Source organism: Temnothorax longispinosus, chromosome 7, assembly GCF_030848805.1.
Source record: "Temnothorax longispinosus isolate EJ_2023e chromosome 7, Tlon_JGU_v1, whole genome shotgun sequence".
Lineage (NCBI taxonomy): Eukaryota > Metazoa > Arthropoda > Insecta > Hymenoptera > Formicidae > Temnothorax > Temnothorax longispinosus.
The window spans coordinates 18,009,689-18,035,692 of record NC_092364.1 but is presented as its reverse complement, the minus strand read 5'-3'; the positions used below and the strand labels follow the sequence as shown (position 1 = coordinate 18,035,692).

The window sequence follows — 26,004 nt, the reverse complement described above, 5'->3', positions numbered from 1 at the left end:
TCGGTTTCTTACAAGAAAAGGATGTATTTGAACGGTACTATAAACGACACTTAGCCAAACGATTATTTTTTAATAATATTGACCCCACCCTACGCTTTTTTTGACCGCCGCGCATGCGCGAAGCGCGAAGCCACACAACATGACTGTCCGAATCGCAGAACTGTCTGAAGAGTGCAGGCTGCTTTCGGGACTAATTTTTTAAACAATTTTTTGGCGTGTTAATCGCAGGTCAGCCAGGAAGAGCCAGGAGTTCGCAAGCGAAGGGCATTCGCAACTTTCAGATGGCCACACTCGAGGATAAGTCTATCTGGGAGGATGGAGAGGTATGCGACCCCTTTTTTTTTATTTACGAGAATATTTAACGTGTCGTCGACCGAGTATTTTCGGGTCGACCGAGAGTTTTCGGTCTTTTTGACACATCTAGTACTTTGTTCTTTTCTTGAATACCGATAACCTCGTACGCTCTCGTGCGATTGTTACTACGTATCTTGTTATCACTTTTTGACAGCCTTTATTGTTGTGCTATTTTTTCTTAGGAAGGTCCAAAGAGCTTTTTTAGAAGTCTCACACTAATGTTTTTTTTTTTTTTTAACTTTCCTCAATGTTGTACGGATATGAAAATCGTAATCTTTCTAGTTCGTGATAAAATCTATTTCTAACCTCAAAATCTAACACATATAAATACAATATGATAATATCTTGAGACTTTGCTCCGTGTAGCAACATTTATATAACCTTTTCTCGCGATTCATTAAATTATAACGGTTAGCTCTTAAATGATTAATCATCGTGATCAATTTTCTTGGTTCATCAAGTCTGCTAAATTATGCATGTTTGTTTTCCACAAATGTAATACTACGTTAAAATATTCAATTCCCTTGAATCTTCCTTGTAGTTCTAACCTTTCTCTAGTTCTATTATACATATCTTCTTTAAATAATGTCCTCCGGTCTTTAATAAGCACCTTGATTCTATCTTACTTCTTCCGTTGTCTCCTAAGCTAACGCACCTCGTTTCCTTTCATTCTTACATGACTAGAAATCTATCCTATAATAATTTTTATACTTTTATCTACCTTAGATAAAACATCTCCTGCAAAGGAATATATTTTCTTTTATTTTATAGATATGTTTATATTGATAGACTAAGGACATTATTACAAAGCGCTTTATAGGTTCTTAGTGAGCTAGTTAAAGTCACAATATTAATCTAATGTTATTTTTTGTGCAAAGCTTAAAATTTTCTCAATCGCCAGTGCATTTGTGATATTACTCAAAATCACAATATAAATATGCCAGAATTCTAAAAAATAAATAAGATTTGTAAAACCAAGACTAAAAATATAGAACATATAGATGATAGATATTTGTAAGATAAATGTACGTATATTGTTATTGAAAAAGAATTTGCCTCCTCCAGTAGTTTTGCACTAAGTACATGAAATATATTTTTTAAATAACTGTCTTCATTTTCAACTCACTAAAGTATATGAATATATGTATATTTAGTAGTACAATCATTATGTGCATAGTTAATTCTTACATTTTAACGATAAAGAGGAATTTTGTAAATAAAAAAAGGATTACATTGTCTCTAGGAAACATTGGGAGAGGACGTCCTGCGAATGTCCACGGACGAAATCGTATCACGTACGCGACTTTTGGATAACGAAATCAAGATAATGAAGAGCGAGGTGATGCGGATTTCGCACGAGCTTCAGGCGCAGAACGATAAGATTAAGGAGAACACAGAGAAGATCAAAGTGAACAAAACCCTCCCATACCTGGTATCCAATGTCATCGAGCTATTGGACGTCGATCCGCAGGACATGGGGGAAGAAGACGGAGCGGTGGTCGATTTAGATGCGCAAAGGAAGGGCAAATGCGCGGTCATAAAGACGTCGACTCGCCAGACGTATTTTTTGCCTGTGATCGGACTGGTCGACGCCGAATCGCTGAAGCCAGGTGACTTGGTGGGTGTCAACAAAGACAGTTATCTCGTGCTGGAGACTCTGCCGGCCGAATACGATGCCAGAGTCAAGGCTATGGAAGTAGACGAGAGACCTACGGAACAGTACTCCGACATCGGTGGACTGGACAAGCAAATTCAGGAGCTTATCGAGGCCGTTGTGTTGCCTATGACCCACAAAGAGAAGTTCGAGAACCTGGGAATACAGCCCCCTAAGGGCGTTCTGCTCTACGGCCCACCTGGAACCGGAAAGACTCTACTAGCTAGAGCCTGCGCCGCCCAAACAAAATCTACCTTCCTAAAACTGGCTGGCCCGCAACTAGTACAGATGTTCATCGGCGATGGTGCCAAGTTGGTCAGAGACGCGTTTTCGTTGGCCAAGGAGAAGGCTCCGGCGATAATATTCATCGATGAATTAGACGCTATCGGCACAAAACGTTTCGATTCGGAAAAGGCGGGAGACAGGGAGGTACAACGTACGATGTTGGAGCTGTTGAATCAATTGGACGGCTTCAGTTCGACCGCTGACATCAAAGTTATCGCCGCTACGAACAGAGTCGACATCTTGGACCCAGCCCTGTTGCGATCCGGACGCTTGGACAGAAAGATCGAGTTCCCGCATCCCAACGAGGAAGCCAGAGCGCGCATCATGCAAATTCACTCACGTAAAATGAATATGTCGCCTGATGTAAATTTCGAAGAATTATCCAGATCCACGGATGATTTTAACGGAGCACAGTGTAAAGCTGTTTGCGTAGAAGCGGTAAGCATTTAAGTTCAGGATCAATTATAATAATAGCAACTCTTTAACTGAACAATAAATAAAACATTATTTTTTCTGTCTATATATTCACTAATATATTATTAACATTTACATCATATCGTTTAAATATTATTATATTGTCCCAGTTAATGATTTGTCCTATTCGATCTTGCTACGTAATTTTGTCAGAGTAATGATCAAAATGTGATGTGTTTCAGGGTATGATAGCATTACGACGGAACGCAACAGAAGTTACTCACGAAGATTTGATGGAAGCTATTAATGAGGTCCAAGCGAAAAAGAAAGCAAATCTGAATTATTATGCTTAATACTCCGTGTCGCGTCATTTATTTATTAAGATATCTTTTGTATAATAAATATAGAAATGTCTAACCTTCATACTTTCTTATTTTTCGGCAAATACGATGCACAAAAAAAAACGACTGAATGAATACTTTTCAAAGTCACATGTATTGAGAAAAAAAGTTTTTAATGATGTTCACTTTGCTACAAATCTTGCCTTCTATACTAATGTTGTTCAAGTATTATTTCACAAAAATGAACTAACTTAAAAAATGAAATAACTGAAAAAAATAAAATTTCACACTTGAATAGGAATTTTTATTAAATGTTGCATATATATATATTTTTTAAGATGCCGTATCGCGCTACAAAAATAAAATTTTAATGACATATGTTTGTTTTATGCAAATTGGTACAAGGTATAGTGATGAATGTAAAATTGTTGCCAGATGACAAGAAGTATATGAAAAAACCAAATTAAAATATTCACACAAAATGTTGATATTTTAGCTTGCACAATAGATGATATCTGAGTTCATGACCTTCCATTTATTAACTAATTGTATATGAAGTCCTCCATCTAGATAGATTACAAATAGATTTAACGAGAGAGAAATCATTGGAAAGAGTAACTTATATGTTATTTCCAGCATTTACAAAATGCTTATCAAATATAAAATAACTTGTCTTGCTTGAAATGACAATACATAATAAAAGATGCAATATCATGGTTATTAATCTATAATTCTCATCGCCTTCTGTGACTTCTTTTCCTGATTCTATAAAAATGGAAAAATATGAAATATAAATGTCGATATATGAATCTAAGTATTATATCAATTTAAAGATTCAAATAACTATATTACACAGTAATACATTTACTATTATACTATTATATTTAATATTACGTAGTAATACTTACTTCTTTGGTCCTTTTACGAAGCACCAATCGACAGAGATAGCCTGACCTAGGATTTCTGTGCCGTTTAGAGCCTCTTTTGCAGCTTGTGCCTCCTTAAACGTTTCGTATTCCACCAATGCGTAGCCTTTTAGAAATCCCGTTCTTCTGTCCAGATTTAAATGCAAGTTCTTGATCTGGCCAAACTCAGAGAACTTGTCCTGAATATCGTCCTCCTGTGCCTCTTCGTGTACTGAATTTATGAACAAGATCCATCCTTCCACAGCTGAAAGTACATAAAAAATATTAATTATACCGACTGTAACAAATAAAATGGAGAAAAAAAATAAATCTTGTAATTCAATCAAACTGAATTAATGAAGCTACAACAAAGATGTTCTTACATCTCTGAGGGCCAGGCTCATTGTCGTCCTCTTCAACTACATTCATGGACTCATAATGACCAACGTCATCTCTCGTCGACACTAATTCCGCGCCATGGCCTCTGCCTTTCCTCTTCTTCGCCTTCTCCTTAAGACGAGCGATACCCTCTGAAAACATACCAAAATAATCAGAATAATCAGAATTTTTCACACGGTCTACATCGGTTTGATCTTATTGCCATCTGTTTTCATGTTTCTCATCACGAAATCTAACGATTTCAGACGAGATTGACGTTTGCACCGCCAATATTATTCAATAATTGCATGCTACTCCAAAACTGCCAGGGAGAGAGTCATGAGGCTTGCTTGTTTTAGCAGAACTTCTCGCACGATTCATCTTTCCTCTTTTTTTCACGTTAGACAGAAAAAGAGAAGAGATAAACTGTGAGAAGTTCAGCTAAAACGGATAGGCCTATGGTGCTCAGCTTGTTAAAGAGACACAAATGTATGAAAACGAGATGAAGAAGTTATCGAAGAACAGTACGAAGTTGAGGTTAGGTTAGAAGCTAAATCAATGCTCGTAAAATAGGGGTACTCAAATAAGTTAAAGTTTAACGGTTTGACAGGTTATGTCGGGTTAAAGTCGGGTAAAAAGTTAATTTTTGAACTTTTAACCCAAAGATTAATGTGATAGATTAATAAGACACTTATATGTTTTGCATAACCTTAAAGAGTAGCGCGCCCAAAGTGTAAAAAATTAATTTTTTACCCGACTTTAACCCGACATAACCTGTCAAACCGTTAAACTCTAACTTATTTGAGTACCCCTAATGTAACGAGAAAACGAGACTTACGATCTCCCTCGTCATCTACCTCAAACTCCTCAGCGTTATCGATGTCCAAAACATCCGCCATGGCTACAGTTGAAGTATTTAAATAACGTGTACGTTTAATCGCTCCGTTTTAAGCTGGCCACACACACTTTTTCGTAACAGTAACAGTAGGATTTTGACCAATCGTGTTACTCGATTCGGGAACGTACGGCATCGAGCAACGCGATTGGTCGAAATCCTACTGTTACTGTTACGAAAAAGTGTGTGTCCGGGGCCTTACGATATCGCGTTTACTACGCGTTGCCGTAGCTTCTTCTTTTTCTTCTTCTTTATTGGCCTATGACCTGTGACCGGCTGTGACCTGTGAGCTATACAGGCTATACAGCTCTAAAATGGCCAGGAGTGCCAGGACGAACCACTCATCAGGCGTGGGATTTTCTCGCGCACGCACATTGAGCAAACGCAGTGATGACCTCACTGACGTATAAGGTATAAGGCTGGGGCTACACTATGCGCGTTTTCGCGAATCGGATTCGCGAAAACGCGCATAGTGTAGCCCCAGCCTAAGGTGGTATAAGGTATCGAAAGGTCCTAAACTGAAAAATATGAAAAATCGTAGGGAGGGAAAAAATCCTGTTAAAGAAACATATATTTAATATTTTATTCTTGATATTTATTTTGTAACGTCTGCAGCCGATTAATCACACGAATACCAACATTTGTTGCAAGATGAGTAAGGAAAACTGCAGAAAACCTTACCAGTATTCTAACAAAAAATAATACATTTAATACATAAAATATAATAATCGTATAAAACCAATATATAATTATATAAATATAATACATAAAAGTACAACACACACATACGAATGTAATTAATAATAAAATAATGACAAATAGTAAACACACTTTCACAAGTGGAGGTGTTCCTATGAGGCTTCTAAAAAAACAAAAATACAATTAATAAATAATTACGCGTACGCGTGTATCCCATACAGCACAAAATGTTTTCAAAAAATATTTCTAAATATTTCTATAAAAATATTGCGAGAAACATTTTAAAATGATTTTAGGAATATTTTAAAATGGTTTAAAAACCTTTTGTGGTAACATTTTTAAGAATATTTTAAGAATTTTTTAAAAATATTTTTAAAAACGTTTTTTTTTATCACCCAGACAAAATTTTCTTAAATATTTGAAATGTATTTTTGAAATATTATATGAAATATTCTTAATTAAAGATGTATGTCGCTTATGTCAAAATAAAAGGATAAAGCTGAAATTTACAGAGATTGTGCACTGCTTATATATCCCAAAAACCTGTGTTAAATTTGCGATCGATTGTCCGACCCGTTTCTGAGATATTTATGGTACTTTAAAAGTTACAGAAATTATATATATATATATAGATATACTTCCCATGTAAATATTAAGGTCATATTTCGTCCACGACGTCATATGTCCTTTATATGACGTGTATTTGGCATCCTATTGTGGACGAAAGTATGCCGTCATAAAAGGACATGAATTAGACGTCATTTTAAGACCAAATTTGGTACACGACGACTTTATTTTTATTTTTTGAGTTTTTCTTAATTATTAAAACAGACCCATACAGTATAGAAGCTTGCAAGACGTTGCAGGAACGTTACAAGTTATTGCAATGTAATGTTGTAAAGACAATTGCAACATTTCGTTGAAATATTAGAACAACATTGCAGAAATATTATAAGAATAATTGAAAATATAGTACTATAACTTCCTCCGTGAACATATATGCACACACATACATAAAAAATAGATTTTTTTTAGATTTATGTTTCTTTAAATTTGATTCCTAATTATTTTTTAACTTTGATTCAATTCATTAAATAAATTCTTTATTTTGTCAGGTAGCGTCTTTAGGCGTTATCATGCATGTTGTTAACGTTATTATATTAATATTATATTATGTCAAATATACGAATTTCATATTAATAATTATATTATTGTACATTAATTTTAATTGCGTTATTATTTTTAATATTTACCGGGTATTATCATTACACGATTTTTGAACACTATAAAGATATGTTATGTAGTAGTATAAACAACAAGGAAGCGTCAGAATCAAAGGATCATCACTAGTCTGTTCGATAGTATTGCGGAAAGATTCTACGATAAACAATTAGAACATAATAAACTAACCAAAGATATAACTCAGATTAGAGCTGATAACATGCCAAAACACTTTAAATATGAAGTGCCTTACCAAAAATTAGACATATATAAAAAAGCAATATAGATTAAGTAAGTAACTTAAGATCTTGAATCAAAAGTGTCGCAAATTTTGTATTGCCCACTTAATGTTCATCTGATAAGTAGGTTTTTTCAATGTTTTTCCTACAAAATATATTACAAACGATAGGTATATAATGCAATGAGAATAAAGTATAAAGTACCGGAGATGGACATAAGATAAACTTGTACTTAATTGAAAAAGTAGGTTAAGCTAAATAGGCAGGAACTACAATGTATATAGTAATATAATGTATATATATATATATATGAGTTAACAAATTATCCTTGTTAAAAAAAAAAAAAAGTCTGTTTGATCATTGATGTCAAGCGACGTTAGGTGCGGTACTCGGATGGGTGACCGCGCGGCGTATACACACACGACATATACATAATAAATGTATTTTCTTTTTTTTTTCTAAAATTCTTAATTCACAAAAGCATAACGGCATATACATACCTTTAAATGATTCATATTTATGTCATTTTTAAAGCATTTTTAAAATTATTATAAACATATTTTATTTTTTTAAACAATATTTCTAAAAGATTTTACGAATATTATTGAATATATTTATTTGCAATCTTTTAAAAATATTTTTGAAAATATTTTTCTGACATGATCTGACGGACATAGAAACATTCTAAAAATATTTCTGTAAATTATTTTATAATATTTTAATCTTCCTAAAAAATATTTTAAAAATATTTAAGAAACATTTTGTGCTGTATGGGATGTGTGTCACATATTTGCCTCCAAAAGTATATAAAAGAAATAAATAAAACGGAATACAAATAAACTTTATAATTATCACAAAACTAATAAATAAAATAAAAAATATAGCACTTATGCATATATTTTAGCCCACTATATCACAGATTTGTGTTCTATCACAGATAGTTTTGTGAAACTGAAAAATATGTATGAAAATAATGTAAAGCAAAATAATATAAGAAAAAAAATAAAAATTTCTCTATGTAATAAAAAGAAAGTACTCTTATGCATGCACCTCATCAGCATATACTACATCACAGTTAGACTTATAAATATTGATATATACATATATAAAAAAAAATGTTTATTTTGAAAAAAGAGAAGAACATTGCACTGCATGTACATGCTGTATATCACAAAGTAAAGTAACAAAGAAATAATAATTTGGCAGAGAATGTAAAAATAAAAAGCATAAAAGTATATATAATACTATACATTATTATAAAAAGATTCATTAAAAGCAGTTCAGAGTATTATAGTAGTGTGACAGCAATGTATCCTTAAAATTGTTTTATATTTGATTATGAATTGAATAAATAGAGGCTCGTATAATTTAATTAGTGTGAATTCTTTAATGGTAATAACAATAAGTTAACCGAAAACATTTTTAATCATTATAATCTGTACTATCATCATAATCTATATCATTATCTTCACTATCAGTATTATCATAATGTTTGGACTTTTTACAATATAAATTTTGAGCATTATGCAGTTTCAAGTGTCTAGAATCAACTTGGAAACTGTTACTATCTAAATTTTGGGCTTGAAAACTTGATCGTAATTTACAAATTGAATCTACAGAAGTGATACTAATCCGATTCCTCTTTTTATTCTTCACATCAGTGACGATAGAAAATATTCTCTCTGCTTCGGCATTAGAATGTGGAAGTGACAAAGCAGCGTATACTAATTTTTCTAAATTTGGAAACAACGGTTCATTATTTAATTTCTTTGTCTCGAAAATAGTCTTCCGCATGTTATCAATTTCTAAATTAAACAAAATATTTTTATTCGCGTCATTAAATTGTTTTGGTAAAATCTTCTATTCATAAGACAAGGACGCAATGTCAGAAATGCCTAAACATTTTGCTAAATTTGTTAAATCAAAACCATTATCGTCGCGTAAAGCTACTTCAGGATCTAAAAATCTAACTTCGCGAAGGATTTCATTATATTGTACGGTAAACGGTGCAACATTTCTTTTAACGCGCCGCGGTTGTGTAAAAATTTAAACAATTCGACTTTACTTCAATAACAAAATCAGGACATTCGGTTAAGAGAAACGATTTGCATTCTGGACCAACACAAATGGAACTCACCGGTAAAAAATTTTGCGAGTTTGAAAGATCGTTTGAAATCGATTTTAAAGCATCAGGTATCAAAAAATTTGATATTTAATAAATTATTAATAATTCTTTCGGTTTCGCGTTTTCCTAAAACATTTTTAATAATTTGCGTACATTTTCTCCGCGACAATGTAAAATCTTTGGCTATCTGTGAATCTGAAAAACTGTTTTTTTAGCAAAGGACCATGTCTTTCATGATTTCAAATGCTATAATGTGTCGCGTAAAAAGCAGCTAATTTTATCTCGACTATTTTTACTTTATTAGCATAGTCCACAAATGAATTATTAATATGTGGCACAGGCAATAAAGCAGATGGGTTGAAATTACGACTCTCAGTTATGTTTCTTATATGTTTCTGACTTTTCGAATCTTTTATTAAATCTGATTTGCCGGCTAATAAAACCATATTACAAGCCGTGCAGACAGCTTTTCCATCGTCTTCGTGCGATTTCAACCAATTTTTAAAATTATCCATACCTAACCAGGCTTGTTGAAATATTTTTTTATTTATTTTCCTCTTCTTCTCGATGCCACTTGATGTCGAAGGCTGTAGGAGATCTATTTTCTTCTCATTGCACTTGTTTTATCACAGCTGCACTTAACTTAAAGACATTTAACTTTAAAACACTTAACATTACTCACACACTACTACATATCACTATATAACCGAACTTCACGGAAAAAACGCGGAAATACTGTAACGGACAGACCATCGCGCATGCACAGGACCAGGGCCCCCAGCACTGCGCCTAGATCCGAGATCCATTGGAAATGGCTGTTACGTCACTTCACGCATGCGCGTAATGGCTCCCGTCTGAGAGAAAATCCCACGATTCCCCATCACTGGATCGGGATTCGGGATAGATCGAGGATAGTCGAGGTCTTTTCTCGCCTAGCTGTTGAAGAGTGCGGACGTATAGTCGAGTGCAGTCTTAGAGTATTCTAGATTGCGCAATATTGTATATCGTTTATTCGAGATCATAAATACGCTCAGGGAAAAGACAGTTTCGCGATACGCGATTATTATTAAAAGTCTTGATGCAGCGTTCGTTCTACGAGTAATTTAATCCGATATTAACGTCGTATTCCGAAAGATCGAGATTTGTACTCTTTTTTTTTTGTTTACGAGAGGAAGAGAAAAATCCCTCGCGCATTTTCCCAGGGGCCAGCCCCTGAGGTATGTGGGGCTTGCACCCACTAAAAAACTCTCCCTGGAACATAGCACTCAGGACTACAGTCACGACACGTGGGAGACCAGAGGTATTACATCACGTGAGAGATTTGTACCCCTAACAGCAAAGGAGTATACAGGAGTATACAGGAGTCAATAAAGAAGTCATTGACTAACCAAAAGGTGAATAGTAGAATAGATCAAACTAAATTGAAAAGTTAAGTATCATTGTACAACATTCGCAGTAGTTATTTAGTTATTAATTGAAACATCCTGAGCAAATGAGCACATGAGAAGCGGTAGGCCGAACTCGGCAGGTTCGTGAACTTGGAACCTCACTTCTCTCTGTGCATCCTATTACTCGTATCCGAGTGTGGTGACTTCTCTTCATATACATGTGTTGCGCACCTGGATTATACACATTGTATATGAGACGATTGTAAAGCACATAGAAAGAAACAGATTTGGGAAATATTAATAATTAACAAAGTTTACTCTAAGCGAATTGTTTAAACACAACCATTACTCAAACGGTACAATTTTAAACAAAAGTAAAATTACTACAAACAACTACAAACGATTCTGAAGTCCATAGAAAAAAAACAGATTTGGGAAATCTTGATAATTAACAAAGTGAACTCTCTTGGCGAATTGTTTAAACAATCTTAACTTTTAAACTATACAAATACAAACGAAAGTAAAATTACTACAAATAACTAAAAACGATTCTGAATCATATAGAAAAAACGAAATTAAGAAATCTTGATAATTAACAAAGTTAACAGTTGGCGAATTGTTCAAACGCAACTATTACTCAAACGGTACAATTACAAACAAAAGTGAATTCACAACAATTAACTACAAACAAAATACTATTATTTTCTGTATTGAAAAATCTTTTTTTTTTTAAGTGGGGTTTCAAGTTCACGAACCTGAACTCGGCAGACACGTAAATAAATGTCACGCGCGTCACTCATCGACCGCCGCGCCGGTCGATGCGTGACTCCACACTCCAACTCTCGCTCTCGCTATCAATTATCAAATGATAATGTGATATTTACCGTTGCTAAGACATCTAATAAATAAGCCATTTTACGTGCCTGCAAAGTCCGACCTACCACTTGTCATAAGCTTATTTGCTTTCAATTAATATACCTCAATCAGTCAAAATAAACCCAGCCAATACACTAGACTATACTGTATATTTATAGTAAATAAATAAATACATATATCTATTTCATAAAAAAGAATGTGTTACAATGCAGAATATTGAGATCAAAATTAAAATACATAAAATAATTATTTATTAACAATTTATTCGTAATATTCTATAATAATAGTACAATTTGTTAATAGAAAAGTAAAGAAATTATAGTTTCAGTGAAAATTAATATTTTCAAAAATTATAGATACTATAGATATACACTATTCTCTGTAGACCAAGATTTGCAATGTATTGTTAATTAAAATCTTTTTCTACAAGAGCTGCAATATATTCACAGTCAGTACTAAAAATGTATAGTTTACATTACGTTATATACATGCAAACATTAGTGTCAGTATTAGCAATGTGAATGGAAGATAAATTTAGATTATATAATCTTTATACTCTATAATTACAAATATATGATATTATAATGCATTTTATCATATGCTACAAAAGCAAGGATTATTATTCTCCATATTTTTGGTCTTCTTTCAGAGAGAAAATATGACATCCAATTACCAATCTTTATATCATGAGAGTTGTGGTCGATATCCTTATATCGGCAGAAAATCCGTATTAGGAGAAGAGGATATTAGAGTTGACTTCATCTATCAATTTGTGAAGAAAAGACACGTTAAGATTCACACTAATCTCAGTATATTTCATACTGCCCCTGACATAATTGGACCACCTAAATTTTCAAACTATGAAGAACCATTTCAGGTAATTATTTAGAATATTTAAATAGACGAATTTCTCTCCATGACTGTAACTTTGACATATGTAGCCAAGATCACTCTTCTGAGTAACATTCCAAAGATTTAGCCGTCGTTATTGATTAAAAAGTTATTAACAAAAGATATAAATAGAATACAGATTTCTTTAACGTTCAAACACACACCACCCGTAAGAATTTTATATATTAATATAGACTAGCTGGTTACTCGGGCTTCGCCCGGGCGTCGTTTTTCTTCAAACGATCGACTTAATTTGTGTTTTAATATCCTTATTGTGGACAAACATAAGGAGTGTTTCGGGTGGTTGATTTAAAGGCGGTAGTTAAACTCTTCCGCTTGAACAACACATTCCAGGTGCTTAAGTTTTAAACTTTTTTGCTTGACAATGATCACATATTGCATCCATTTTCCCAATTATTACTCTCGGATGAAATTGATATTCGTAATTTGAATCATAACTAAATGCCTCTAATTTCAAATCGGACCGTATAAATGTTTTCCTTGTTTTGATTGAACATGTCGTAACCGGTCTTTCTCTACTCGAGTTTCACACTATTGAGTCATTTCCGCTTTTCCGATATTTCACTTACCGATCAGCGACATCATCCCTTGGTTTTTTCCCCGGGCATTTTTTCGGGAATTTCGAGATTGTTCGCTCGCGATGTACACAAAACCTCGATTTTTTACTTAAAAACGCCTTGGAAAACTAAGGGATAAGATCGGTAATTGGTATATGAAATATCGAGTACATAAGTTCAAATTTTCTCTAAATTTTTTTTAAATAGAAAATCATTAAAAGATGAGTATTATTGATCGGTTTAGAAAAAAATTTAACCCATCGTTGCCGTCCCCAAAAAATTAGAAAAATTTTGACACCGGTTTCAAAAGAATCGGTTTTTTTTTAAACCGGTACTAAAGTTTGTCACAAAAAGCTTCCTCTTTAAAAAAATTTAACTCATCGTCGCAATCCCTAAAAAATTAGAAAAATTTTGGCTTTGGTTTCAAGAAAATTGGTAAAATAAAAAATCGAACCCCATGGTAGCCATCCCCGAAAAATTAGAAAAATTTTAACACCGGTTTTAAAAGAATCGGTCCATTAATGAATGAATAGTTTGCTGTCAGAACCGATTTTCTTGAAACTGGTGCTAATTTTTTACAAAAACAAAGCTTTTTCTTTAAAAAAAAATTTAAACCCATCGTCGCAATCCCCGAAAAATTAGAAAAATTTAGGTCCCGGTTTATTTATATTTATATATATATATATATATATATATATATACTGGGTGTACCGTAAAGACCGGATCAACTCTTAAGGGTAGATTCCTGAGATCGTTTGGAGACAAAAATCCTAATGCCAATATATATATATATATATATATATATATATTGTATATTATAGGGATCTATAGCGAACGATCGAGAGAGACAGCCTCCCCACTCTCGTACTTTTCATTTGGATGTTATAGCTTTGTCTCACTCGCACTAACTTCTTCCTTATTAATGGCAAACCAATCAGGAGTTATCACGCGGTGTCGTAACTCTTATATAATCACTAGAGGAACTGTTGAGTTTCCTTGCGTGTAGTCCCGGGCGGCTCCTCGGTCGACACAAGGCGAGGCACAGGCCTCTGGTTGCTTATAATGCGGTCACGCTTACGTGGGAAGCAGGCAGCTTGGTTTGTTTCAAATAATTGTGTTCTCGTGATTTCTCCTCTAAGACTCTCACGAGTCTCCTTTAAGTACTAGCACGAGCGATGCTTCGTATTGAAGAGTCGATGTTCAAGAGGCGACGGTAGGATTGAGAGTAACCGATCCTCCGGTTCGAAGGAGTATAAATAGACGCGATCATCGGTAAGTTTCCGGGAATTGTTGGAATCTCCCGATCACCTTCAAATTCTCGTTGTCATGATATATGACTCGACATAAATGTAACGGAATACGAAACAGGAACTCTAGTCAATCCGTGCTAAAGGGAGAGGCTGAATCTCTCTTCCGCCCACATGTATACTGTCTATAAACACATATCAGCAAATTGACTTTCCTTAATTAGCACTATTATATTTCTCAAACTTTTTTGTTAATAACGTTTTAATAAATAACGAACGACGGCTAAAACCTTTGGAAGGTTACTCAGGAGAGTGCTCTCCATAATATATATGTCAAGGTCAAGGTCGTAGAAGGTTGCTCCTCTAAACTAAATAATTATCCTATTTTATTCTTCGTGTTTCAATGGAGAAACATATTTCATAGTATGTGTATTATCATTATCCGTTATATTGTCCTATTCAAAGTAATCGGAATCTAAATTTATATGCTACAAGATTTTTTTCTACTATTTGATACATTTTGACTTTTCAAAACAGAATCGATGGAATAATGATATCGACATTTCAATAACTCAGTGGCAATACGAAGAATCCATGGCAGATGATTATTATATACTATGTATATCATTATATACATTGTATGAATTTAAAAGACCGATCGAAAATAATTATATTGGTATGTGATACCTGAATTCACAAGTAAGATATTGTTAAAGAAGATACGGTTTTGTTGAGAAGAGAGTATAATTATATTTTCTTTTTTGAAGATATCGAGTTTCATGAAGCTGTATATCCAATCAGAGTTTCTATATACGAAATGTACAGGTACAGACCTGATGGAAACGTAATTCAAATTTCGGCTCAAGATGATTCTAATAATGAGTGGTATAAATTGTGGGAAATTGATTCTAAAAATCTCAATTCTGAGATTGATTCTAATAATAGGTTTGAATGGGGGAAAACTGATGTTACATGGATTGTACCCCCGACATCAAGATTATTTTCTCCACCCTTATCACACCCGCGTGACTTTAAAACGAAAATGTTAAGAATATTTTTTGAAGACAGTTCCTTTGAAATGTCTCATCTTTACACAAAGCTAGATGCTGTGATGCTTATCGGTACATCAGAGTTGGTTCGTCCTAGAAAATATCAGAAGAGTTTAACTAATCTGTTAAAGGAAATTAACTGCATGTACTTTCCACACCATGAGGATATTCATAATTTAACAGCAGATTTCAAAAATGCACACTTGGATATAGATTATCTGCAACGACATTTTTCTGAATATTGCATTATAATGGAATATTGTAGGGATGGAAGGTATTATTATCAACATTAAGTAATATTAAAATCTCTTTGTTCTGTTAATAATAAAAATGAATTTGTTCCGATGTTATTTGCAGCTACATAAGAAGGGTTTCTAAGGAGAGTATTTTGAGAGAGAATTTGATGCACAAAAATGTATCTCTGGAGGTAATTCATCATTCGAATTGTGCAAAACCTATAAAACTCTCTTCGGATGAATCAAAGGAGCTGTCACGTCACAATATATCTGAGTTTCCTGTAAAGTATTCTAAGAAGCCTATTTTTCATAATATTTATTGCAATATCATCTCGTGTATTAAAGTTTTATATTTTATCTTTGCAGGATGAAATACTACTAATAATATTAAAAAACTTGGATCTGATGACGTTATGCCGCTTGAATTATGTAAACAGACGCTTCAATGATTTGATACGAGACCCTCATCTTTATACACGTTTGAATATACACTATCCAGCTGCCGCAGAGTATATTCCCCAAAATATCGCAAGACGCGATATGAGCAATATATTATGTTACTTTACATCTAGATGTAAATATTTGCAGCAGTTAGATCTTACAGAAAGCACGTTTGATGTTGAGGATTTTACAAACTTTCTTGACAATTGTGGCAGGCGTTTAACGCACTTAAGATTAGGAGACTGCAACAATTCTGTCAATAATCTTGTCCTACTTAAAATTTCAGAGATATGTGTAAATTTGAAAGGTATATATCTAAATATAAGTACATATAAAATACATGAAACATGTGATTGTCGGGATTATTGGTAAATTGTATATGCCCAACATATATCTCTTTTTAGAATTGAATCTAGACGATTGTTATGGCATAGACGACGAAGGATTTTCGTATCTAGAGAAATTAAATGGTTTGGAACATTTAAGTCTTTATGGTACATGTATAAAAAAAGAATGCCTTTATAAAATACTGCAAAAAAATCAACGAATGCGTGAGTTCAATATTGGAGGTGCAGATGTAACACAGTTTATAAAATTGTGTCCTAACTTGGAAGTAATACGTTTACAGCACATTCATCTTGAATTTGACGTATTTAACGATATTAACGTTTCGCAGTATATTAACGTTCTCGCTAACTGTAAGAATTTACGAAAAGCGTACCTTCCCACGTAAGTGTGTACTTTTTAATTTTTTTTCTTTAATACATGTTTACTATATTTTTGATTAAAATTTGTGTTTGCTTCTTTTGCATTTTGAGGATCTTGAGAAAGTTACATTAATTTTCTTTGTGCTTCCTCATAAAGTTTTGTTTCTTGTGAAAAAATGTTTTCAGTTTTCTTTGCCAATGTGTTCTAAATATTTTAAAACGTTGAAATATCACATTTTTACAAAATGTCCGTGCGCGCGCGTGTGTGCGCGCGTGTGTGCGCGCGTGCGTGCGTGCGTGCGTGTGCGTGTGTGTGTGTGTGTGTGTGTGTGTGTGTGTGTGTGTGTGTGTGTGTGTGTGTGTGTGTCTGTGTGTGTGATATTGGGCTCACTTTTTTTTAATTAATAGAATATTATTAAAGGAAGATTGGTATTGAATTTGGCGATGATCGGTAAAAGAGTTCTTTAACTTTATAAAAATTTTGAATATTTTGAGAAATGTCCGTGGTAGCTCTAACTTCCGCAAATTTTGAGATATTGGGCTATTTATAATTCCATTATATTCTTCAATCCTTTCTACCCCTATTTCATATATAAATCTTTAAGATTTGGTTGATTATACCGAGCTTTATACGCGATCAAAGGTCCACATGCGAAGTCCATATATGGACCGTATAGCCTGAACTCCCAAAGTCAACATCGATTTAACATTGCGTCGATTGTAAAACCCCACTTGTGCTACTAAGCTGATCTATCAATTCATAAAAAGGTTTATAAACTTAAAATTTGAAAAAAAGTGTGCAAATTAGGAACTTGCTTCCTCATTATTACAGATCGATCGCTACCATTGCTCCTATTTTATTTGGTTCATATAGCTTTCTCTATGAGGAAGCCAAACTAATAAATACTAATAATTATGCATCAAGCAAAATACAAGCTTCCTCATAAGCTTTATCAGCGAAATAAAATGTTAAATTGTTCTGAATAGGAGCAATTGTAGCAATCTGTAATGATGAAGAAACAATATGCAAAACTTTTTGTAATTGGAATACTACAATAATTATATGATTTTTGTTACAGATTCCAACGTTCAATCGCTGATGATTGCTTGCATAGATTACTTTCTTCCTGGCAACGCCTGGAATTAGTTACTTTAAGCTTTATTGACCTCACTGATCACAATTTGAAATTATTAACGCAGTGCAAAAACTTAAAGCAGTTACAACTTTTTTATGTGTATTTTGTTACATCTGATAAGTGTTCCACTATTTTGGAACAATGTCCAAAACTGCAAGAGTTTCATCTCATAGGATGTAACATTGACGATTGTTTGGTTAACGAATGGAAGGAAAGATATCCGCATGTGTCCATCTATACATTTGAAAGGCAATTGTAATAGTTATATATATTTATATATATAAAGACAAATATCCTGACTGACTCACTCACTCATCAACACCCAGCCCAAACCCCTGTGAACCAAATTTTTACCAAAAATATATGAAATAGGGGTAGAATTTTCCGGGGAGTGCCACTATGTGTATAGTTTTTTGTTGCCGATTTTTTGGAAACCGGTTTTTTTAATTTTTCTAATTTTTCGGGAAATAATTGACCAAATCTTAAAGAATTTTATATAAAACAGGGGTAGAATTTCCCGGGGAATACCATAAAGTGTATAATTTTTCGTTACCGATCTTTTTGGAAACCGGTATCAGAATTGATGTTCTCCGAGTGTTCGCTGAATGTTACAACCATTACCTGAATAACTGTTATCTGAGTGTTAGAAGTTCGCGTCTAAGTAGTGTTCGAAGAATGTTCAGAGAATGTTTGCGATATAACGTTTGGCGAGCTTTCGTTAAACATTCGGATAACGCAAAGCACAGGGGGATATATTCCCTGTACGGGAGGCATATAGGAATAATATTACACATTTCTTTAATCATATTTCTTTATTTCCGTTTCTTTTAAATATGTAAATACAGTGAAACCCGTTTATAATGTACAAGCTCTAGATCGGAAAACTGCAACGTTATACGCGAGACGACGTTAAATGCGGGATATATTTTATTTTGTAGGTATTGCTTGGTGATACGGAATCAAAACGTTATAGCGGGAAAACATATGTAAGAGACATTATTATAAGCGGGTTCTACTGTAAGTGCAATTAACTATTTTAGAACAAAAATTGCATGTATTCATACTCATTTCATATTCGTTTCTAAGAATCTAAGCATCTTATAATAATAATCTTATCTAATCTAAGCATCTTATTATAATAATAAATTGAAAGATTTTCACTGACTCAATACAAAATAAATTTGACACATATCTATCACATATTAGTCTGAAATAAATATACATTGATTAACATACGTTAATAAGTTCTATAATTTGCACTATAAAGAAAAGTAAATATATTATTAAATAATTTGTACTATAAAGAAAAATAAATTATAGAACATGCATCTGTAACAATTTAATGTAATATCTTTCACAAACTTATATATATATATATATATATGTCAATGAATATTTTTATAACAAAGTGCCACTGCAAGCAAACACAAAGTAACAGTAATATAACTGTTCGTTATAACGTTTGAGTAGTAATATTAACATTTATCGAGCAACAAGGCTCGAGCCCCATAGGAAAATATATATAGAATTGACATCATTGATTAAAATAATTATGAATGGAATACTGCATAAACTTACTTAAATGCAATACATTACGTGACATACTGTTACTATATTCCAGCAGTAACTTATGTATGCATGAAATTTATGTAATTGAAAAAACTATACGCTTATTCGCACACAAAATGAGTTCCACGAAGAAAATATAAATGTAAACTTTAATCGATAAAATGATTAAACAAAATGGAGAACATTTACTCAAATAAATTAACTTTCAGTACACCTTAAGACATACTTTTCACGTAGTCACACGATTAAAAATGCAAAATTCTGCTTCTTCTCCCCGAGTGGCTCCTATGTTTTAGCGACGGGTAATTTGCTTGTATCCAAATCGCCGAAATAGGGATGTTTTAATGCCGCCCGTGCGGATATTCTGTACACAGGATCGTACGTGAGCATAGGTTGCAACAGATTTAATCCATCCGCATCTAACGTCTTCACTTGCGACTCCAAGTTATTCGTCATCCAATTGGGGAATGTCGCTTTGTAATCTGACAATTGCGTTACGCCTGGCCATATCTCTTCTGTAGGCATTCTTAGTATTCTGCAAGACAAAATAATCATTAAACAATCCGAGAAATATTTCTATAATAACGTATAAATAACGTATAAAAAAATCTTACCGGAATATCCTGAAAAGCTGATCAATCTCGCTGTCTCCCTGGAACAATGGTTTCTTAGTCGCCATCTCAGCAAAGATACATCCGATACTCCACATATCAATCGCGCACGAATATCTAGTGCCGAGAAGGATTTCAGGTGCCCTGTACCACAGAGTTACAACTTCGTGTGTGTATATATTCTGACTGGGATTCCAAATGCCCTCCCAAGTCCGAAGTCTGCTACTTCGATAATTCCGGTTTTATCGATCAGCAAATTCTGTGGCTTTAAATCGCGATGCAGTATTCTACGCTTGTGACAGAAGAGAATTGCAACCTACAATTGCACGTGTGATCTGAAATGGTAAGCAATTGTATTAGCACACGATCGATCTTGATAAAAGCGATTTAAGCATATAAAATAATATAAAAGCTAATGTAATATTATCACGAGACAAAATATATTTAAACAAACCTGATATAAATATGATTTAACTACAGCTGGCTCCAACAGTTTATTGCCCAAACTATCCATGTATTTTTTCAGATCCATAGTGAGATACTCAAAAATAAGATATAGTTTTGACTCCTCCATTAATACATCGATCAAGTTCCTTGCAGGATCATGCAATGTCTCCTCTTCCAAAGTCATCATCCGATATGTTTTGTACCGAATTATTTACTGATATATCTGTGCCTTTTTATTCCGCGTTGTTTCATGGAATTATATTAGCACATCGTCTAGCTGAAACGATAATTCCTCTCACAATAATATTTCGATTTTAATTAAGAAACAATTCGAATTTAAAATGAAGAATAGTAATGCGATCCTTTCGCGCGGTTGGTCCTTTGCTCGCTTGTCTCTTTATTTCGGTCTGCTTCCTCGTTGCGGATTGGAGGAATCTTCTTCGAGCGGGATTTTCATGCGCGTGCGTGAATTGTATTCATTAAACACACGTACGTAACAAACTTCGACAGCCTCGTGCTAAAAGATGACAAAATATTTTCTAGAGCCCATATAAGTGATTAATATTTTGTATTGTATTGCAATGTAGACTTGCGTTAATAATATGTAATAAATATTAAATGTTATAAAATATGTTATTAAATATTAAATATGTAGCATTAATATATGCAAAGGAATTTATATATTAATTATTCAAAAAGACAACAGATTTTAACGAGGTTGTTGAAGCGCAAATAATTTTTGCCTTGTTTCTCTTTACTAGGTTAATATTCTGAATTTTATTACGGGAAATATTCAGCTATATTCAATGTAATGATTATATACGAGTTCAATGATATATTGTCCTCTTCAAAAAATATGTACACCGTCTATAATTACAACTAGTAAATTTTTAACGCGATTGCTAAAGCGTAAATAATTTTTGTCTTGCTTCCCTTCGCCAAGAATTTAATTAGAATTTTACTACGAGAAATATTCAGCAATATATTTTATTTGACGATTATATTTCGGTATCTTTTCTTTTAAATATTTAATTATACTTTCTGTATTTAATTATTTTATATAATTTATATTTAACACGGTTGCTGAAACGCAAATATTTAATTTTTGCCTTAAAATTGTTTCTTTTCGCTAAGATAATCAGAATTTTACTACGAGAAATATTTAGCAATATTTTATTTAATGATTATATACAAAATCAATGGTATATTGTCATCTCCCTCTTAAAATATTTACTTTCTGTATTATATTTCCTATTTTCTTCCCGCGACTCCCGCGAGGGGTCTCATGGACATCTTTTGTTACAAGACAATATACGAAACTGAGACGTAAACGACGTTCACGCGACTACGCATGCGCGAGGTTCTTCCTTCTTCCTCCGTTCCTCCTCTATTCATGACAACGCTCCGATTTCCGGTTGCGTCGCAAGCAAGTCACAAGTAGCGGTTATTTCGGCAAGCGATCACCGTCAACCATTGGCGTCCAGATCAACCGTCTCGTCAGGAAGTAATCGATCCGCTCCGGATCTCGCCAGGTCGCCAAAATGACTGCTATACCCGGAACGGTGGCGTTCGACGAGTACGGCCGGCCCTTCATCATCATCCGTAACCAGGAGAAGCAGCAACGCCTCACCGGTCACGATGCAATCAAGGTGAGATGGCGACGGTGACGGCGGACCTCGTAATCGCGCTTCTCCACCTCGTTTCTGGCGTCATTCTATAAGTCTCTCTTGCGGATGACGTGCACGTATCGACGCCTCGTCAACGCGTCCCCAAGGGGGACTTTGCCGCTCCCCCGGATCACGCCCGAGAGACGCTCTCGGCCACGTGCGAGCGGCAATGGCGGTGTTTCAGGCCTCGGCGATGAATAGAACGAAATATTCAGGCCGGACCGTACCGGGCGATTTTTTGTCTCTCGTTTCTCGAGATTTTGATCTACGATTTAAGCACGGCTGGAGGAGATCTAGGTTAATATGTCTCAATGTGTCTCCCTCTCTTCTCTCTCTCGAGGGACCTTGGATTCTTTGTGACCATATAAGACGATTCAGCCTTTCAGCCTGTGAGTGTTGCGATAGAGCAACAAAATTATAAACCGGGTTTATTTAACGATTTGTATATATATATTTTTTGAGATTTTTGTTTTAATTTTAAATTTGTAGAGAATAGGCAGTTTTTAATTTAAACTATAAAATTAATTTCTTACATTTATTAAATAAGAAGGCGATGTGCATAGTAAGAATTTGAATTTTAAATATGGGAAATATTTAAATATTTTGATTACAGTCGCATATTATGGCAGCGCGCAATGTGGCCAACATCCTTAGGACGTCTTTGGGGCCTAAGGGACTGGATAAGTTGATGGTTAGCTCGGACGGAGATATCACCGTTACCAATGACGGTGCGACAATCTTGAAGAATATGGATGTCGACCATGAAATTGCCAAGCTGATGGTCCAATTGTCAAATTCTCAAGATGACGAGATTGGCGATGGCACTACTGGAGTAGTTGTACTGGCCGGTGCGCTTCTGGAACAAGCTGAACAGCTGCTGGACAAGGGAATTCATCCGATTAGAATCGCTGACGGTTTTGAACTAGCGGCCAGATGTTCAACCGAGCATCTCAAGACAATAACGGACGATTTCAAGGAAACCCCGGAGAATTTGGAGCCATACATCGACATAGCTATGACCTCGTTAGGTTCGAAAATGTAATTAAGTATTTTTATTGCTTTTAAAAATTCTCTGTTCGCAATTCTTTTTTTTAACTCATATATATATATTTTTTTGTTTGTTTATTACAGTATCAACAAGCATCATAGGCAGATGGCGGAAATAGCTGTGCAAGCTGTATTGGCAGTTATGGATCCTGTTACTCGCGATGTTAATTTTGAACTAATCAAGATAGAAGGAAAGGTCGGTGGTAAATTGGAGGATACTGTCTTAGTACGCGGTGTCATTGTCGACAAGGACTTCAGTCATCCGCAAATGCCGAAGGTAAAATTCGAAAAGTGTCCCACGTCAGACTTTTGCTCTTTGATAAACAAATTACATATTACTTTAATGTCCGTGTAATGTTACAGAGATTAGAAGACGTTAAACTGGCGATCTTGACTTGTCCGTTTGAACCACCAAAACCCAAAACTAAACATAAGTTGGATGTCACGTCGGTCGACGATTACAGAGCTTTGCGCGATTATGAACGCGAGAAGTTCACGGAGATGGTGAAGCAGGTCAAGGATGCCGGCGCGACACTGGCTATTTGTCAATGGGGCTTTGACGACGAGGCCAACCATCTTCTGCTGCAAAATGATTTGCCCGCAGTTAGGTGGGTCGGCGGTCCGGAGATCGAAGTGAGTGGTCTTTATAATTTTATTTTTCTTCAATTTTAATTATTTTTATAGCAATTATTGCTTGCTATAGTGATGAGAAAAAGAACCAGAGGAGGTGCGAGAGTTCGGGGAACTGGCTTGTCTTAGTTTTGAAAGCATTAGTCTTCTCTCGCAAATTAATGTTATATTAACTTTCGAGAAAAATGGAAAACTCTCAAAATTAGATAGCCGGTGATCTGGCTCTCGTGGTGGCTCCAATGATCAAAAGATTATGAGATCTGAATAATCTAATAGCAATCTTTTTGTCGTATTATGCGTTTTGTACATTAAATACGCATGAAGGATTCAATTTTTTTTTCAGCTCATTGCCATTGCGACCGGTGGACGCATTGTACCTCGCTTCGAAGAATTGACGCCGGAAAAACTTGGTCATGCAGGCGTTGTCAGGGAATTAACGTTTGGCACGACAAAAGATCGAATGCTAGTCATCGAAGAATGCAAAAACTCTCGCGCTGTGACAATCTTTATTCGCGGCGGCAACAAAATGGTACGCAACGACAGCTATTGATAAAAATAATTTTTGTGCAAGGAGAATTTCAGTAGTACTCCTTCCATTGTACATAACTGACCAGACACCTTGCAATAATAATGCATTGCAATAATACGAACTATTCAATACTCTGTGTGAATTGGATTTGTTTTTTTGCGATGCGACACTTGTGCTACATAGATAATTTAGGATTTATAATGGAGCATGTATTGCTTTTATGTTTATAGATTGTCGAAGAAGCAAAACGGTCGATACATGATGCATTATGTACCGTACGCAACGTAGTAAAAGACAACAGGATTATTTATGGTGGAGGCGCGGCGGAAATATCCTGCGCGCTGGCTTGCATGGCGCAGGCTGATAAAATCAGCACTTTGGAACAATACGCCTTCCGTGCCTTCGCCGAAGCTTTGGAGAGCATTCCCATGGCGCTCGCGGAAAATTCAGGCCTTTCTTCGGTGGATACCATAGCGGAAATTAAAGCGCGTCAGTTGGCCGAAAAAAATCCCGATCTTGGTATCGATTGCTTAAATCGAGGCACAGCAAGTACGTATCGATCTTTATACGTATTACATACTGTTTTATACATTAATCATGAAATTATCACGGGTTATTTGTTACAGATATGAAGATACAAAATGTCATTGAGACACTGACAAGCAAAATCCAACAGATATTGCTGGCTACGCAGCTCGTCAAAATGATATTAAAAATTGACGACATACGCTCGCCTTACAGCGAAACCTAAAGCCCAAGTTTATTTAATTATGTGTGATTATATTAAATACTGTATTGTAATTGGTATCGTTTTATGTGCTGCATTTATTCTTACATTTGTAATAATGGATTGAGCTTCAATTGGTTGAATTGAAAATTGTTTCACATCATCTTCTATAATTTACATAATATATAATAAATTAAATAGTTGTAATTAATTGAAAATTATTTCACGTTATCTTCTATACTTGGCGCGAGACACTACGTGTCTTTTGATAATTTGTACAATATTACATATTACATATTGTGTAAGTTATAAGAGATGATATGAAATAATTTTCAACGATACAATTTCTGACCTGTATACCAATTTGGCAATACAATCATTAAGCGATACCTGATTCACGGGCACTTGTGTTTTTACCTATATCTATTTCTAATTTCCTATACTCTTTCGAAAAACATTAGAATTTCTCTTAACACAGTAGGGAATGCAGTTATTGCAATCGGGAACCAATAACGCGATTTCTGATTACTGCTTCTGTGTAGTGTTTCGTATAAGAAACATTAGAAATGAGATAAGAACTCATCGGTCAACTTTAGTCTCTTCTCAATTATTTTTGATCTCTTAGAATGTCTTAGATCGTAATACCATTTATATTACCTATAAATTACCTTGGGCTTATTTATACTTATTTTTTGGATACTTGTTTCTATCACAGTGA

At 34.4% G+C, this 26,004-nt stretch overlaps 4 protein-coding genes and 1 pseudogene across 11 annotated transcripts; 3 read left to right on the top strand and 2 right to left on the bottom strand.

The window, feature by feature from the left end:
- Positions 1 to 129: 129 nt before the first annotated feature.
- LOC139815878 (26S proteasome regulatory subunit 6A-B) lies at positions 130 to 3,128 on the top strand. The gene is made up of 3 exons (XM_071783121.1): positions 130 to 323; positions 1,598 to 2,731; positions 2,950 to 3,128. Exons 1-3 carry the CDS (start codon positions 282 to 284, stop codon positions 3,058 to 3,060), a joined length of 1,287 nt encoding a protein of 428 aa, XP_071639222.1. The 5' UTR covers positions 130 to 281; the 3' UTR covers positions 3,061 to 3,128.
- Positions 3,129 to 3,562: 434 nt separating this feature from the next.
- Positions 3,563 to 5,555, bottom strand: LOC139815879 (RNA-binding protein 8A-like). 2 transcript variants are annotated; one of them, XM_071783123.1, is made up of 5 exons: positions 5,428 to 5,555; positions 5,170 to 5,281; positions 4,337 to 4,483; positions 3,957 to 4,218; positions 3,563 to 3,813 (listed from the first exon to the last, which is right to left on the bottom strand). In XM_071783123.1, exons 2-5 carry the CDS (start codon positions 5,228 to 5,230, stop codon positions 3,783 to 3,785), a joined length of 501 nt encoding a protein of 166 aa, XP_071639224.1. In that variant the 5' UTR covers positions 5,231 to 5,281; positions 5,428 to 5,555; the 3' UTR covers positions 3,563 to 3,782. The 2 variants fall into 2 exon arrangements, with proteins under 2 accessions (XP_071639224.1, XP_071639223.1); XM_071783122.1 differs by lacking the exon at positions 5,428 to 5,555 and having other exon boundaries at positions 5,170 to 5,328.
- Positions 5,556 to 9,781: 4,226 nt separating this feature from the next.
- On the top strand, positions 9,782 to 18,362 carry LOC139816597 (F-box/LRR-repeat protein 4-like). 7 transcript variants are annotated; one of them, XM_071784202.1, is made up of 8 exons: positions 9,782 to 10,904; positions 12,424 to 12,651; positions 15,028 to 15,166; positions 15,258 to 15,813; positions 15,897 to 16,056; positions 16,142 to 16,523; positions 16,621 to 16,945; positions 18,003 to 18,362. In XM_071784202.1, exons 2-8 carry the CDS (start codon positions 12,433 to 12,435, stop codon positions 18,316 to 18,318), a joined length of 2,097 nt encoding a protein of 698 aa, XP_071640303.1. In that variant the 5' UTR covers positions 9,782 to 10,904; positions 12,424 to 12,432; the 3' UTR covers positions 18,319 to 18,362. The 7 variants fall into 7 exon arrangements, with proteins under 7 accessions (XP_071640303.1, XP_071640308.1, XP_071640304.1 ...); XM_071784203.1 differs by lacking the exon at positions 9,782 to 10,904 and having other exon boundaries at positions 12,161 to 12,651; positions 16,621 to 16,710; positions 16,786 to 16,945; XM_071784204.1 differs by lacking the exon at positions 9,782 to 10,904 and having other exon boundaries at positions 12,162 to 12,651; positions 16,621 to 16,686; positions 16,786 to 16,945.
- A 735-nt stretch (positions 18,363 to 19,097) lies between these two features.
- LOC139817011 (cyclin-dependent kinase 1-like) lies at positions 19,098 to 20,870 on the bottom strand (annotated as a pseudogene).
- Positions 20,871 to 22,075: 1,205 nt separating this feature from the next.
- On the top strand, positions 22,076 to 25,680 carry Cct5 (chaperonin containing TCP1 subunit 5). Its single transcript, XM_071784209.1, has 7 exons — positions 22,076 to 22,335; positions 22,967 to 23,391; positions 23,485 to 23,677; positions 23,764 to 24,033; positions 24,374 to 24,559; positions 24,790 to 25,108; positions 25,186 to 25,680. Exons 1-7 carry the CDS (start codon positions 22,228 to 22,230, stop codon positions 25,308 to 25,310), a joined length of 1,626 nt encoding a protein of 541 aa, XP_071640310.1. The 5' UTR covers positions 22,076 to 22,227; the 3' UTR covers positions 25,311 to 25,680.
- The last annotated feature ends 324 nt before the right edge of the window (positions 25,681 to 26,004 follow it).

Bases quoted from the DNA above. Each gene is read 5' to 3' on its own strand.
- LOC139815878 (XM_071783121.1), top strand. From the start codon at position 282: ATGGCCACACTCGAGGATAAGTCTATCTGGGAGGATGGAGAG. The intron at 324-1,597 runs GTATGCGACCCC...CATTGTCTCTAG, and splicing joins CTATCTGGGAGGATGGAGAG to GAAACATTGGGAGAGGACGT. The intron at 2,732-2,949 runs GTAAGCATTTAA...GATGTGTTTCAG, and splicing joins AAGCTGTTTGCGTAGAAGCG to GGTATGATAGCATTACGACG.
- LOC139815879 (XM_071783123.1), bottom strand. From the start codon at position 5,230: ATGGCGGATGTTTTGGACATCGATAACGCTGAGGAGTTTGAGGTAGAT. The intron at 4,219-4,336 runs GTAAGAACATCT...ATGTACTTTCAG, and splicing joins TGAGCCTGGCCCTCAGAGAT to CTGTGGAAGGATGGATCTTG. The intron at 3,814-3,956 runs GTAAGTATTACT...CCATTTTTATAG, and splicing joins TTCGTAAAAGGACCAAAGAA to AATCAGGAAAAGAAGTCACA.
- LOC139816597 (XM_071784201.1), top strand. From the start codon at position 12,373: ATGCTACAAAAGCAAGGATTATTATTCTCCATATTTTTGGTCTTCTTT. The intron at 15,814-15,896 runs GTATTATTATCA...TGTTATTTGCAG, and splicing joins GAATATTGTAGGGATGGAAG to CTACATAAGAAGGGTTTCTA. The intron at 16,946-18,002 runs GTAAGTGTGTAC...TTTTTGTTACAG, and splicing joins CGAAAAGCGTACCTTCCCAC to ATTCCAACGTTCAATCGCTG.
- Cct5 (XM_071784209.1), top strand. From the start codon at position 22,228: ATGACTGCTATACCCGGAACGGTGGCGTTCGACGAGTACGGCCGGCCC. The intron at 24,034-24,373 runs GTGAGTGGTCTT...TTTTTTTTTCAG, and splicing joins TCGGCGGTCCGGAGATCGAA to CTCATTGCCATTGCGACCGG. The intron at 25,109-25,185 runs GTACGTATCGAT...TATTTGTTACAG, and splicing joins CTTAAATCGAGGCACAGCAA to ATATGAAGATACAAAATGTC.